General features: G+C 37.2%; 2 protein-coding genes across 6 annotated transcripts in view; one reads left to right on the top strand and one right to left on the bottom strand.

Moving 5' to 3' along the window:
- Positions 1-236: 236 nt before the first annotated feature.
- On the top strand, positions 237-12,404 carry noc3l (NOC3-like DNA replication regulator). Its single transcript, XM_039648407.2, has 21 exons — positions 237-394; positions 1,791-2,001; positions 2,077-2,203; positions 2,313-2,473; positions 2,564-2,614; positions 4,735-4,865; positions 4,937-5,098; positions 5,849-5,942; positions 6,023-6,198; positions 6,277-6,405; positions 7,222-7,353; positions 8,549-8,629; positions 8,703-8,803; positions 8,897-8,969; positions 9,057-9,120; positions 9,191-9,262; positions 10,912-11,093; positions 11,181-11,309; positions 11,882-11,979; positions 12,055-12,139; positions 12,215-12,404. Exons 1-21 carry the CDS (start codon positions 386-388, stop codon positions 12,341-12,343), a joined length of 2,397 nt encoding a protein of 798 aa, XP_039504341.2. The 5' UTR covers positions 237-385; the 3' UTR covers positions 12,344-12,404.
- plce1 (phospholipase C, epsilon 1) overlaps positions 12,254-15,388 on the bottom strand; it is a 133,285-nt gene continuing 130,150 nt past the window's right edge. For all 5 annotated transcript variants that reach the window (XM_089121970.1, XM_089121971.1, XM_089121972.1 and 2 more), the window contains one exon: positions 12,254-13,931. The gene's annotated coding sequence lies outside the window, so the exon portion shown is untranslated. The remainder of the gene's footprint in view (positions 13,932-15,388) is intronic.

Below are 15,388 nucleotides of genomic sequence, written 5' to 3'. Positions count from 1 at the left end.
TGAAATGTACAAAAGCAAATTAAAAGTTGTATTGAATTTAGGGGGTAATTAATATCTACTGAAATTAATTTAGAGGAAAAATTCAGCTGCTTTACAAATAATTGTGTAAAAGCATCTATTAAAGCAAGAAAATAACATCTATAAACAATAGACTGTAAAAAAATTAACGCGTGTTCACATCGTATCCGTTCACCCACATCACCAGGTGGCGCTCGAAGGCAGCGTGACGTTTGTGCCTGCATTCATTGAAGATCTCCCTTGGTTTACTTCCGGTCCACGTGGTGCATGTGTAAAGAGTGGATACATGAATTCTTTTCTGGATTAACTTAAACTGGTTTACCACATTTGAAACGTCATTGATAGTTGAGGCGAATCACTCGTCAAAATGGGCCCGGTAAGTTATTTTGTAATTGTAACACTAACTAACGCGCTATTGAGTTTAAAAACACACGCTGCTGTTCGTAATATTGCTGAGCTTCAGTGAAACGCGTTAGTTTACGTTACATTCAATTCAGCGTGTAAGAGTGACGTTTTAGATTAAACACCCCTTGTTTATCAAATATTATTCTAGTGAAAACTATATGCAATACTAACCTAACGTCTACTGTATCGTATACTGTATCAGGGTAGTCCCTACAGGATCATATCAAACGACACTTTTCATCATACTTAATATATTAGTTTTACTACTCTATCGTGTTGTACTAAACACCTGGTGTATCAGATCATATACAGTATAAGTTACTGCTCTCAACCCCATACTGTATCATACACACACACACACTCATACAGATACAGTAACGTTACCGGTCAAAAGTCAAACATTTCTATTTTTAATGTTTTTGAAAGAAGTCTCTTATGTCCATCATGTCTGCATTTATTTGATCAAAAATACAGTTAAAACAGTAATGTTGTGATGTGAAATATTATTACAATTTAAAAGAATGGCTTTGTATTTTAAGATACTCTACAGCGTCATCCAGTGTGATCCTTCAGAAATCATGCTAATATGATTTTGATTTATGTTGGAAACGGTTGTGCTGCTTAATATTTTTTGTCAATCTGTGATAGTTTTTTTCAGGATTCTTTTGATATATATATATATATATATATATATATATATACACACACATACATATATTGGAACCTCCGATAAAATCTTTTAAAAGTATCAAAAAAAAAAAAAAATTAAAATATTTAGCAGCTCAACTTTTCCCAACATTTATAATAAATCATCATATTATTATGATTTCTGAAGGATCATGTGACATTGATGACTGGAGAAATGGCTGATGAAAATTAAGCTTTGCATCACAGGAATAAATATATTTTTTAAAGTATAATAAAATAGAATTATTTATAATTTTATTAATATATCAAAATTTTCTGTATTTGATTAAATAAATGCTGGCTTGATTTCAAGAACATTAAAATAGTAATGTTTCTAAACTCTTTATTTGGTACTCTGTTTTAGTCACACCAGTCCATATGTGTCTGTTTTACACTCTTGATGTTTAGAGTTTAACCCTTCATCGCTGTTTTTTTTTTTCTGCATCATATCTGATTTGTAGATATTCAATAGTCAATGCATGACTGGTTAACCTTGCCATTATATTGTAATACGCTATGTAAGTCAAAACTCTTTTTTGGAATATTTTACTACACAAGTCAGCCTGTGAATTCTGTTTAGTTTCATCTGTTATATGTATAAACAACTTGTGTCTAATGTTAATTTTAACGTACACCAGCATGCATTATTTAACTGTGCTTTAATGCATCTTTCACACAAGGCTTCCAAAAAGAACAAGAAAAAGAGGCCTAGCTTCAGAAAGTTGCTGAAAACCAGCAATCTGAAGCTAGAAAACAAACAGAAGAATCGACAGTTTAAGCAACAGAGCTCAGCTAAGAAGCAGCGCAAAGAGCAGCGTAAACTTCGGCAGGCCATCACTGATGTTTCCCATCAGACCCTCAAACCCCTGGAGCGCTACAAGAAGAGACCAGGTGAAACACGACACTGCTTTCTGATGATTTCCATTAACTCCTGCTCAGTGTTGTAATGATGATGTATGACACCAGAGGATGAAGAAGAGGAGGAGGAGTTCCTGGAGTCTCTGCCCACTGACATGATGGATGAGGAGGACCTCGAGCAGATCAAAGCCATGGCACACAAAGCTTCCTTTCTGACTCGAGACATCTCATCAAGGTCTTTAAAACATCAAATCTTCTGATGTTTCTTTCTTCATAGACTAAGAACACAGTGTCTGTTGTGATCATCTTCTCTCCTGCTCTTTTTCTTTTTTGAAAACTTGTAGTGCTCCAGTTCATGCCAAAAAGCGGAAGTCCGAGCAGCCGGTGGAGAAGTATGAGAAGATGCCCAGGAAGATGCAGCAGCAGCAGCAGGAGAAGGAACTCATTCACCTGCTGCCCATCAAAGACAAGAGCGGCCTGATCCCTCAGTCCATGGAGAAGCCCGGTGTGTGTCCACTCGTGACTCCTCAGGAAATGCTGGCGTGCTGGAGAGGATGTGTAGTGATGAACTGTGCTGTTTGATTGTGTCCTCTAGTTGTGCCTAAGGCGGAGGAAGAACCGAAGGACCAGGAGGAGTTAGAGATGGGTTAGTGTGCATTTCTCATTTCTTTCTTCTCAAGGGTTAGGTTGGAATAGCGCAGTGTAGTAGTTTTTGTTGTCATGTCTTGTTTTAGAAGAAAAAAAAACTTCCCACAAAAACCTTTTTGATGCAAAATATTTCATATAAAAAAATACATATGTATTCTCTGAGATATTATTAATATTTCTGTAATTTAACAACACAATTGCATGTTCACAAGTTCTCTAATGTTGCTTAATGCTCACATGACATGCAGGCAAAAACTAATAATATATTTTATCTTTTAGTAAGTGTTTTATTTTTAAATGATTTATTTTCATTAAATTTGTCATTTTAAGAAATTAATAGTTTTTCATCAACTCATGAATGCAGTTTGGGACTTTGGGAAAACCATACTTTAACTTTTTTTTATTATTAAAGAAATGCATACTTTTATTAAAGGTACAATATGCAGGATTTTTGCAGTAAAATATCCTAAAACCACTAGGCCAATGTTATATATATATTTTTTTTTAGTTGATTACTTACAATATTCCAAAATGTTTCCTACTATTTGTAAATCGTGAGCAAATCGTGATTTTAACCAAGGAAACGGGACGTATGAGCAGCCAGTCAATGGCGTCATATCCTCGTTATCCTGGTTCCTGCCAGGTTTGAACTCGTACTACTACAGTAACCATGGCGACAGACGTTGACAACTGGGTAATGTCGGTAATGCGCGTTATGCCTAGAAGGATGCTCGCGTTGTTGTTGTTTTGTTCAAATATTATGGACCATGGCAAACAGACTTTGAGACAAAAAGAGGACTAAAACGAAGATCAACATCTTTCGAGATGCCGAGAGCTCCACGTCCATAATTAACTTCGACTTGACAGAGTCAAGTCATATTCTTGACAGAATATACGTCATTAATATACGCCTTTGTTATTGTAAGAGGTCAGCGACCCCTGGTGGCCAAAAATCCTGCATATTGTACCTTTAATCAAGGATTCATGAAATAGTTTATAATTTGATAGTGTTACAAAGGTTATCTATTTCAAGTAAATGTTCTTTTTGAACAAAATAGTATAATACAATTTCATTTCAGCAATTGTTATGTGTTTTTACTATCTGCTATAGTGTTTTTAAAGTAGTTCACTTAAAAAAAAAAGAACTTTTGCTGATAATTTGCTCACCCCCATGTCATCCAAGATGTCCATGTCTTTCTTTCTTCAGTCGAAAAGAAATTAAGGTTTTTGATGAAAACATTCCAGGATTTTCTCCATATATTGAACTTCAATGGGAACCAAATGGTTCAAGGTCCAAATGAGAGTTTCAGTGCAGCTTTAAGCGACATCAGACGATGAATAAGGGTCTTATCTAGTGAAACGATCGGTCGTTTCAAAAATAAATAAAAAAGTTTAAGTTTTATCAGCACAAATGCTCGCCTTGCTCTGTTCTGTGATGAGCGTTCGTGACTCTCAAACTCGTTCATCAAAATGAACAAATCTTTTTTCGAGTCGTGACTCGAAGGGTCCTAGATAAGACACTTATTCATCGTCTGGCGTCGCCCTTTGAATCTCCACTGAAACCCTCATTTGGACCTTGAACTGTTTGGTTCCCAATGAAGTCCATTATATGGAGAAAATCCTGGAATGTTTTCATCAAAAACCTTAATTTCTTTTCAACTGAAGAAAGAAAGACCTGGACATCTTGGATGACATGGGGGTGAGTAAATTATCAGTAAAAGTTTTTTTAAAAGTGAACTACTCCTTTAAGTTAAATAGTGTGATATTATATAAATTGGCCATCAAAAAAAAAATCACTGTCGGTCAACCACTATTGATAATGAGAAATGTTTCTTGAGCATCAAATCAGCATATTAGAATGATTTCTGAAGAGTGGAGAAATTATGCTGAAATTCAGCTTTGCACCACTGGAATAAATCACATTTGAACAAATATTAAAATAGAAAACGGTTATTTTAATTTGTAATATTTCACAAAATTGCCGTTTTTACTGTGTTTTTGATCAATCAAATTCAGCCTTATTGAGCAGAAGAGAGTTCTTTCAAAAACCATGTATGCATTATTTATTTTTTTGAGGATTCAGTGCAAATTTTTGCTGCTTTTGTTGAACTACATCAGAGGAGGAACCAGAGAGAGGTCCATCCCTCACTCCTAAGGAGCAGCTGAAGCTACGATCTCAGAGACTGATGGAGAAGAAGCTGCACATCGCCAGCGTGTCCTCGGCTATCCTCGCAGATCCTCATGTGAACGTAAGACTGTCCTTCACGCTGAACTTCTGCATGTGATCTGGATTGTTCTGAGGTGTGTCATGACGTTTCAGATCAAGAAGCTGAAGGAGTTGAGGGCCATGCTAATGGAGACGGACCCGTGCGTCGCCGTCACTGTCAGAAAGTTGGTCATGGTCTCCCTCATGGAGGTGTTTAAGGACATTGTGCCAGCATATCGAATCCGACCACTGACGGAAGAGGAGAAAGCCACCAAGGTACAGTGCCTCGCCTTCCTTTAAAAGGAGACAATTCGGTTTCCTACTAGCATTTCTTGCAACTGAGCTGCAAGAGTGACTTTTTTTGGAAATGCTCAAGTGTGTGATGGCAGACATATGAATACATTGTCACATTACTGGCCCAACTTTCATACTTATTGGGCAGGTAGTGAGGACTGGGTTCCCTTCTTTAATTTGGTTTGATAAAATTGAAGGTCTTAAAATGATCATTTTAAGAGGTCTTAATTTTAGAGGCCCTATGTATTAATATATTGTTTTTTAAACCAATGTCATCATTACATATGTATATATTGAATAAAACCTGTTTTCAACATGCAGTTGCCAGTTACCCTGTTGTAGGTGATATATTTCACAATATAGTCTTAAAATGGGTCCCAAATTTGATATGACTCAAATAAATTTGATACCATGGATGAGAAAGCAGGATAGATGCTAATGATTAGAATGAAATATAAGTAAATCTGCCAAATATTGTGGTGTTTTTAGCTTTATATTAATATTTGAAGGTATAAAATGTTCAATCTGAGAAACGGGTATTAATATATACATAAGGTACAGCAACAAAAACTGACCTGTTTACCTCTGAGGGTCATTTAAAGTTAAAAATGCTCATTAGAACGAATCATCTTGGTTTAAGAAGTGGATAATTGGACCCCAGAGACAATGAAATGATTAAATGACTGGATTTCAGTATCTTACATGCCCCACTGAAGCATGTCTGTTCTCCAGGTGAAAAAAGAGACGCAGCAGCTGAGAGAGTTCGAGGAGGGTCTCGTGAGCCAGTACAAGTTTTACCTGGAGGATCTGGAACAGACAATCAAAGGTAGATCAAGTGATCTGTGCTTCTACCTTCTCATCCATCCATTCTCACTGTCCCGTCTGACTGATCTGATGCTGTTTCAGACTGGAAGCAGAAGAAGCAGAAGAGGAGTCAAGCCGTGTCTCTTGAGTCTTATAAAGGTCTCGCTGAGGTGGCCATCAGGTGCATCTGTGATCTGCTGGTAGCCCTGCCGCACTTCAATTTCCACAACAACATCATAGTCATGGTGGTGCCTTTGATGAACGACCCCATCAGGACGGTCAGTCTGCTGGAAACGCTCAGCTTCGGAGGTTTGCATGTGGGCTGTAGTAATGTGATGATGTGATTTTGCGTTCAGGTGTCTGAGATGTGTTGCGAAGCGGTCAGGAAACTGCTGAAACAGGATAAACTGGGCCAGGCCTCTTTAGCAATGGTGAAGGTCATCTCAGGCATGGTCAAGAGCAGGAACTACAACGTCAAGCCAGAGGTGCAGTCATCATACTGAACATTGTTTCCTCTATACAAGTTCTTACATTGAATTATCATAATGGACAATTTATTAAAGGGTTCGTTCACCCAAACATTAAAATCATTTCACAATTGACTCACCGTTAAAGCCATCCTAGGTGTGTATGACTTTCTTCTTTCAGCTGAACACAATTGGAGTGTTAAGAAATATTCGGAATCTTCCCATTTTTATAATGGGGGTGAATGGTACCACCCCAATGGTACATTTTGAAGCCCAAAAAACGCATCCACCCATTTTAATCTTCCAATTTGTGAGCGATGTTTTGCTCTTCTTTAATACGTCATGCGTCGGGTCAGAGGTCAGATACTTCCACCATAACTTGAATCACGTATGCCTATTACTGAAACCCAATGATTATAGTTTAGAACGTTATAAATATGGATATTTCTTACAAAAACGCATCACTTTGCTTCAGAAGGCCTTTATTAACCCCTGGAGCCGTGTGGATTACTTTTATGATGGATGGATGTGCTTTTTGTCATGTTTTTTTTGTTGTTGTTGTTGAAAGTCGTATACACCTAAGATTGCTTGAGGGCGAGTAAATGATGGGATGATAAAAATTGTAAACCGTTTTTGGTTTGAAATGAAAGAACGTGGTCATATTTTTTCTCCATTAAATGGAAGTCAATGTGAACCGAAACTGGTTGCCAACATTCTTCAAAATATCTTTTGTGTGGACTTTCCCTTTAGGATGTGATGTGGATATGACATGTTTTGAATGGCTTGTTGTCATTAAGGTGTGTGTGTGTGTGTGTGTGTGTTATACATACTCAGGTGCTGAAGTGTCTCCTCTGTCTGAGGATAAAAGAAGTGGACATGAAGAAAGATACGGAAGACACTGCACCCAAAAAGAAGTTCATGTTGTTCAAAGAGAGGAAGACAAGCCTGTCCAGGATGCAGCGCAAGGTCAGAACTGAGCCGAATGTTTTCAATTTAATGTCATGATTTGAAGTTGAGCAATGGTTTAGATCAGTGTTTCTTCACTGGACACTGGTTCATTTTAAAAACGACACACCAGTTCTGTAAGATTCAAATGTTTTTGAAGGAAGTCTCTTCTGCTCACCAAGACTGCATTTACTTGATCAGAAATACAATAAAAACAGTATAATTGTGAAATAGCTTTACTGATTGAAATATATTTGAATATATTTTAAAATGTGATCACATGATCCTTCAGAAATCATTCTAATATGATTATTTGCTAAAATAATAAAATATTATCAATATTGAAAACAGTTTTACTGCTGCTGGGAAAAAAGTGAAACCAGATTCTTTGCTGAATAGAGTTCCGAAGTTATGGCGTCACTTTGTAGGCCAAAGTTAGTTATCATTTTAGCACTGCCGGTTCCCTCGCTTAAAAGTCTATGGTATTTTTGCTAAATTGCCTGAAATAAGGTCTGTGGTGAACAAAGCCTCTCAATATTTTCACGTTTTGATCTATGACATAAAACACACCCGTTATAACCTGCTTGTTTTTTTTTGTTTTTTTGTTTTTTTTACTTTACTGTGTCTGCTTGTGTTTTTGAAAACTTTATATAGGCTTCAAAATGTATTAATTTTGGATTAACTTGTAAAGATTATCTTGATTAGACAAAACGTGTAAGGGTCACAACTCATTGTTGAACACAGATCGTATTTTTTGCGATTTTCCGAAAGTCTATGGGGAAAATGCATAGATTTTCGATCGAGTTGTCCTACAAATTGACGTCATAATTTCGGCACTCTATACACCTCAACATCCTTTATTTGGAAGTTGAAACTATAAATCTTTTGTAACATTTTTAATGTCTTTAACTGCCATTTAAATCATACTTTCTGAATAAAAGCTTTAGTTTCTTACAAAGAATCTTACTGACTCCAAACTTTTGAAATATTGTATAATAAACTTAATTATTTTTTATACATTTAATCAATAGTTTTGTATGGTAATCTTTAAAAGTTGGTAGGTTTGTAACTGAATTCTTTATTTTTTGAAGAATTTTCTGAAATGTTTATGGAGTGAAAATAAACGTCCTAAAGCGAAGCCGCTGGAAAAGCTGTATATCTACCTATGTATCTGTTTTTTTTTTTCTGTGATCCTCAATCTTCTTGTCCTCTACAGTGGAAAAAAGCAGAGGAGAAGCTGCAGAAAGAGCTTCTTGAAGCCGAGGCGACGGAGAGCAAGGACAAGAAAATTAAACTGGTGAGTGCCATTAGTGTTGAACACTTCCTTTTAATGTGTCATATATAATGTCATCATCTCTCTTTGATTCCAGCACACAGAGACGCTGAACATTGTGTTCCTCATCTACTTCAGAATACTGAAGAAAGCTCAGAAGTCCATCTTACTGTCCTCTGTTTTAGAAGGTCTTGCGAAGTAAGTGTTATTATAGCGTTGTATAAAGCGCTCCGGTCAGTTTTTCTGTGTTTTTGTTAACGTGAGTAACATGGTTCAAACTGTTTCCTGAAGGTTTGCTCATCTTATAAACTTGGAGTTCTTTGATGATTTGTTGGCGGTGCTCTTCGGCCTCATCACTTCGGGTGTAAGTGTTTCAACCAGGAGCATCGGCTTCATGATTTATCTGGGTAAAATTGAATGCACTAACGTCTCTGTGTTTTCCTTCACCCAGGATCTGTCGTATCGTGAGAGCCTTCATTGCATTCTCACATCCTTCCACATCCTCTCAGGACAAGGTCAGTTCAGCCTCTTGTTTCAGGAACATCCTGCTCTTTCTGAGCTAAAACACGTCTCTGTTTCCAACAGGTGACGTCCTCAACATCGACCCTCTGAAATTCTACAGCCACTTATACAAAACCCTGCTGACGCTGCACGCAGGTGAGACACAATCCTGTCACTCACGCTATCAAATGTTTATTTTGAATTTGTAAATGCACAATTCCCTTGTTTTTTTTTTTTTGTTGAGAGATCCATTAGATAGATTATTATTGAACACACTATTTACTTAACAAAAAAAAGTCAAGCTAGTTGACTAGCATTTCTGATCCCTTGTTTTGAGAGACTGTTTTCAGATGATGTGGATTTATTTGGAAACACAGTTATCTAATATACTCATGGGTTCGCTACAAAAAACTCTCATGAGTTTGCCTCAAAGGAACATATGATTGGATAACTAGACTAATCATTATGAAAAAGATCCTTTCTGTATCCTTTACCCCTGATCTGGTCCGGCAGGACTGTATTTACAACATCCTAAATTCAATCTGTTCATTATAAGTGATCGTGTATCCTTACAAAAATCTGGACTAAACCGATCAATTCATATGGATTAGTTTTACAATCTGTTCATGAGCTTATTGTGTAGCTGTCAATGTAGGGACAGAACACTCTTCATTTTTGTTCCAAAGATAAACTAAAGTCTTACAGGTTTGAAATGACATGAGGGTGAGTAATAGAGCCAGACCGATATATCGGTAGGCCGATATTATCGGCTGAAATTAGGCATTTTCCAAACTATCGGTATCGGCGGTTATAATGGCCGATAAATGAATATTTTAAGAAATAAAATAAAAACGGACGAAACACGCTTGAACCATGTCATGAGTGTTGGAGTTGTATAGTTTGTCCACCAGAGGGCACTCTACACCGTCCCTGTTGGCAACACTCATTGAGTTGGTCACAATACATTGTTTGAACAATTAAAAGAACATCCCCATCAGTTCTCTAAACTCAAATAGGCATGACAAAATTTGTGACTATCATGTCCATTTTTGCTGCTGTTAAATAAGCCAAGAGTGAAGCGAAATTAGCTAGTAATAGTAACGTTACGTTGTTACAGTGTAGTTGAGTGACTGTCCTTTTAACTTGACAATGTGACTGAAGTATTTCTTTAATAGCGCGTGACAGTTATAGCAATGAGACGCATCATCTCTCCTTGGCCTGTTATACTGAAAATGTATGTTTTAACAATTTGCAGTATGACGTTATCCATTGCTAAATTATGACTCATCATAGACTAGCTGATGCCACTATCATCAGTCTGTTCTAACAATAAAAGAAACAAGTTTCTTTTTAAAATGCATTATCATATTATTTTAGTTAAACCACATCAATAACTACAAATAACTAATGTTAGGGAAATCTGTTAATGTTTTGTTGCGCGTTTCTGAAAAAAAAAAAATATATATATGAATATCGGCCGATATATCGGATTTTAAAACCCAAAAATATTTGTATCGGCCTTCAAAATGCTTTATCGGTCGGGCTCTAGTGAGTAATGACAGATTTAAAAAATTTTGGAGTAAACTATCCCTTTAATCACTTCCCTAGTCATTAAATGATCTCCCTACACAACATGTGTAGGTGGCATCTAAGGAGGACCAGCGTTGTTTATTTATGATACTTTGCACCAGGTTTCTGCTCTCTTGAACACATGGAATGGAAACGCTGCTTTATTCTCAGATGTTCTATGCAATATTCCACAAGTTTAATTGACAAACACAGCGGTTGTCTCGGATTGATTGCAGGAGGTGCGAACGATGACACCTCGATCGTGCTGCAGTGTCTGGACGTGATGCTGACCAAACGCAGGAAGCAGGTCAATCTGCTGAGGGCACAGGCCTTCGTGAAGAGACTGAGCACACTCGGCCTGCACGTGCTGCCCGACTCCTGCGTGGGAATCCTGGCAGCCAATAGGACGCTGATGCATGTGAGCCTTCAATTCAGCTAAATGAGGCCTTTTGCGCTTGTGACTTAAGTTGAATGTATGAATTGTGTGTCTCTTGTGTTTGTGTAGACCTTCCCTAAGTGTGACATCCTGCTGGATAATGAAATGCAGGGCAGTGGTGTGTATCTCCCAGAGCTGGATGTGCCTGAATACTGCAACCCCCAGAACACAGGACTGTGGGAGCTTCACTTACTGAAGGTGAAGCAAATGTTCATTCACTCATTCCTGGGGTTAATACTGACAGTCAGATTAAAACAGAGTGGGAAATTCAGTTATCTTTTCCTTCGTTTATTTATTTTAAATTGCCAGTAGATTTCAGATTAATGTATTTTCCCAAAAATTAAGTTGCTCCAGGTTGAAATTACATTGAGAGGAAAAGTCACATCAGTGTGTCACACATTTTGTTTCATATTTAAACAATGTAAAATACTGGTAAATCAAACGAAACGTGTACAAAATATTATCAGCACAAAAAAAGTTTTAGTTCCCAACACGCATTATGAAAGCAAAGCATAAACATATTTATTTAGAGCAAAATTGAAAGCTCTGTCATTCAAATGTGTGTTTTGCTGCACATTTCAGATGATAAAGTCAATATATTCTGGGGCCTATGCAAGTTTTGGGAAAATGCTGGAAAGTTAATAATTTAAATTAATCATAAATAAAAATAGCATGCAGTCTTATATTAAAGCTGAGGGGAAAAAAAGGTCAAACGAGACAGTTGTTGGATGAAGAAGATTTAAATGTGGATTTCTTTGTTGTCATTCTAGAGACACTATCACCCCGTGGTGAGGAAGTTTGCTGCTCATCTCATGAAAGGCGCTCCTAGTGAAGGTTCAGGTGCGCTCAGCATGGAGCTCAGCAGAAGGTACCGACCACAGGCTTCAGATTTCATGTTTCCAGATGAATATGAACATTTTCAAGTTATTTGTGCTGTGTGCAGGACTCCAGTGCAGCTGTTTGAAGACTACAGTGTTAAAGACATGACCTTCAACCCGCCTGTCGCAGGGCCTCCCACAAAGAAAAAGGTCTTTTTCCATCTAACAATGCTTCATTCATTTATTAAACAATTTTCTGAATTTGTCTTTAATTTTGTGTTACAGGAATATTTCACAATCGGTCAAGCGTTTTTCGATGCAGACCTGAAATCGCAGATTGACGCTGCTCTTCAAACTGAGAGCGAGCAAATGAGTCTAGACTTTACATTACAACACACACCGCAGGAAACATGAATGCAAGTTAGGAAAAGCTGTTTTCTATCGATGTGTGTAAAATAAATGCTTTAAGATACAATCTTTGGTCTTTTTTGTTGACATAATTTAGCACTGATGTAGCAGTAACCGTTTCAACAAAAAATGTTTTTTTCAACACTATTTATTGATAAAAGCAGTTGATTCAGTGGTTTCAAGTAAACAAATAACCCAATGTTAACATCACAATATTGACCATACAGTCCTAGAAAGTTCAATGTGTTTCAAACTCCAAAGAGACAGATTAACTATCAATGCAATAAAATAACAGCATTGTCACGCAATGAAGATTAAAACATTCAAAACAAAGTAATTGTAAATATACATTGAAAACACATGAGACACTGCTGTAGTGTACCACACAAATAAAATACTTAATGGTGCCTACCTTCTCTTAAAATGTCAAGACAATTCTAGACATTTAAATTAAATTATAAAAATACAAACATTATACATTCATACAGTATGAACAAACTGGAAGAGCATTTATGCCCTTAAAAATAAATTAATGCAGATTTTATAATTATGTACTCTCATATGTACAGCCAGCCTGGGCTATATAACATGCAATTAGTTATGAAGACTTCAAGAAAGAAAATGAACCCCTTAAAGATAAAAAAGTTATTTTCAACCACCAAGAAAGTTAAGCAGGGGATTCAACTGCTAGAAATCACATTAATATATTACAGCAAAATTATAGTTAACACAAAAAGGAAATTGGCATTCGATAATAAAATATATTTATTACAGAGGTCATATGGGATTTCACTCAAAGGAACCATTTAATATTGTGAGTTTGCTGTAAATGCAAGAATTATATATTTTTTAATTGCACTGCAGCTGTGAGGGGGGAGATTTACTACAAAACAGTGTGCAAAAAGAAAATCTAAAATCTAGAAATCTTAAAATAAAAGTAACATTTGAAGTGGCTTTTTTTTCTAATACTGTAAATAGAGTTGTGGCTGTGTATAGAAAGGCACCACTCAACATTGTGCAGTGTTGTCTACAGGTACAAGACATGTGCAATGAAAGCCATCAAATTCAATTAGCTGCTAAAACACGCAGAACAAATCTGCCTCGCATCCTTCGGAAAATCTTGTGCATTTGCTCTGGACTCGTAAGATTCACAAGTCGACTAATAAAAAAAACCTGTATAGCGTGATGCTGCATTTCAGCAACCCAAAACAGGGATGTTAATATTCGAAATAATAGTAATGTGCAAAACCACTAAAGAAAATGAAATGCATATAAACGCATTTATCACTTACAGTACTGTTGAAGTAGGACAAGAATAGAAGGAGAAACTGCCTTCTTCTGACACAGGCTGCTGAACTGAGCGAACCCTTTCCGTGACCCGGGCCACTGCACGAGTCTCTGAGCCACGTGTGAGAGTGGTGAACACTAGAGGTGCTGCTCTGGCTCTGGACTCATTTATGCAGCTTCCAGTTCCACAGTAGCGGGAGAGACCAGCCCGAGGGGGTAGGGGTGCGATTGCCACACACACACACTCTTCTCTGAGAACCCAAGTGTCCCTCGGCCATCCAGGCCTTCAGCCCCATCGACAGAGACTCTGAAGAGAGAGAGAGAGACAGGCGGGAAGATGCAGGTTAGTTGCAGTCACACAGCAACAACTGTCAACTGTGACATTTTCACACGAGCCTGATGCTGAACAGGCAGAGTTTCTTCAAATGAAAACACAAAGCATTATTGGAATGTTTTGTAACAAAGTGGTTCATTCTAGACCTGGATGCTGATTGGTTATAGTGTTCCGGCTGTGTTAAAGGGTTAGTTCACCCAAAAATAAAAATGCTTTCTTCATTTACTCACCCTCATGTTGTTCCAAACCTCTGTGTGTTTATTTGTTCTGCTGAAAATATTTGGAAGAATGTTTTAATCAAACAGATCTCATTCCCCATTGACTACCATAGGAAAAAACACATACTATGGTAGTCAATGGGGAATGAGATCTGTTTGATTAAAACATTCTTCCAAATATTTGTTCTTCCAACAGAACAAATAAACAAATAGAGGTTTGGAACAACATGAGGGTGAGTAAATACTGACAGAATTTTCTTTTTGGGTGAACTAACCCTTTAAATGAGAATAACAGCTGTTGAGCTGTTCATATCACTGCACTGCAGACACACAGCAAATGCTGTTACTGTTGACATTTCAAAAATGCCACTCGATGAATTTGCTTAATAAAATTACATTTGATATCCTCAATATGTGCTAACCTTTATTACACTAACAGTTTGGGGTCAATAAGATATTTTATGTTCACCAAGGCTGCGTTTTTCCAAGACAAGATCCTAACCAAAAATGGATGTATGAAATTAACATCAAACCATTTATATCCATCAATGGGTGCATACATTTTTGGTGAAGATCTTGTATTGACAAAGTCCATCCCCTGTAAAGTCTCGTCCAGCACAACCCAAAGACTTTCAGTGAGTTTAAGATCTGGACTAAGAGGAGCCAGTACATGCCAATACACAAAATGATCCTTGGTGCTCCTTCCCAACCATTCTTTCACAGTGTGAGCCTGATGAAGCCTCATGCTGCGTCCTTCCTTCATGTTTTTTTAAGAAATGAAAAGCTACACTAAAGGGGTTTTATTGTAGGTTTGGCTTTATTTGTTGGAAAAATAAATATGGAAATATAATTTGACACAAGAGGGCAGTATAGCCCTATTTATGGTTTTGAGTTGAAACTAAACCGTGACATCTACACGTTTTCCAAAGTGGACCAAAGTGATTATTTCACGTCTTGTCGTGATATGGGTTGGGCACTGAAGTTACAGGAGTTTCTTCCCGCAATGGAATGGAACTAGGTCGAGTATTTAAAAGGTTATGGTTAACACGGTTAACGTGGTTTAACGTCGATGTAATACCTTGTTTTTAGCGTACCTTTTGCTTAAACGAGGAGCTGGGGGGACGCCGGAAAAATAGACATTTTACTCATTAGGCTGCTTCATTAAAAACATGACATTTAGACGTTTTCTTCGGCGTGGATCCATGCAAATGA

This window comes from Pimephales promelas, chromosome 17 (assembly GCF_988280905.1).
Source record: "Pimephales promelas chromosome 17, fPimPro1.hap1.1, whole genome shotgun sequence".
Taxonomy (NCBI): Eukaryota; Metazoa; Chordata; class Actinopteri; order Cypriniformes; family Leuciscidae; genus Pimephales; species Pimephales promelas.
The sequence above is the reverse complement of the archived record's forward strand: the minus strand, read 5'-3'. Positions and strand labels throughout refer to the sequence as shown.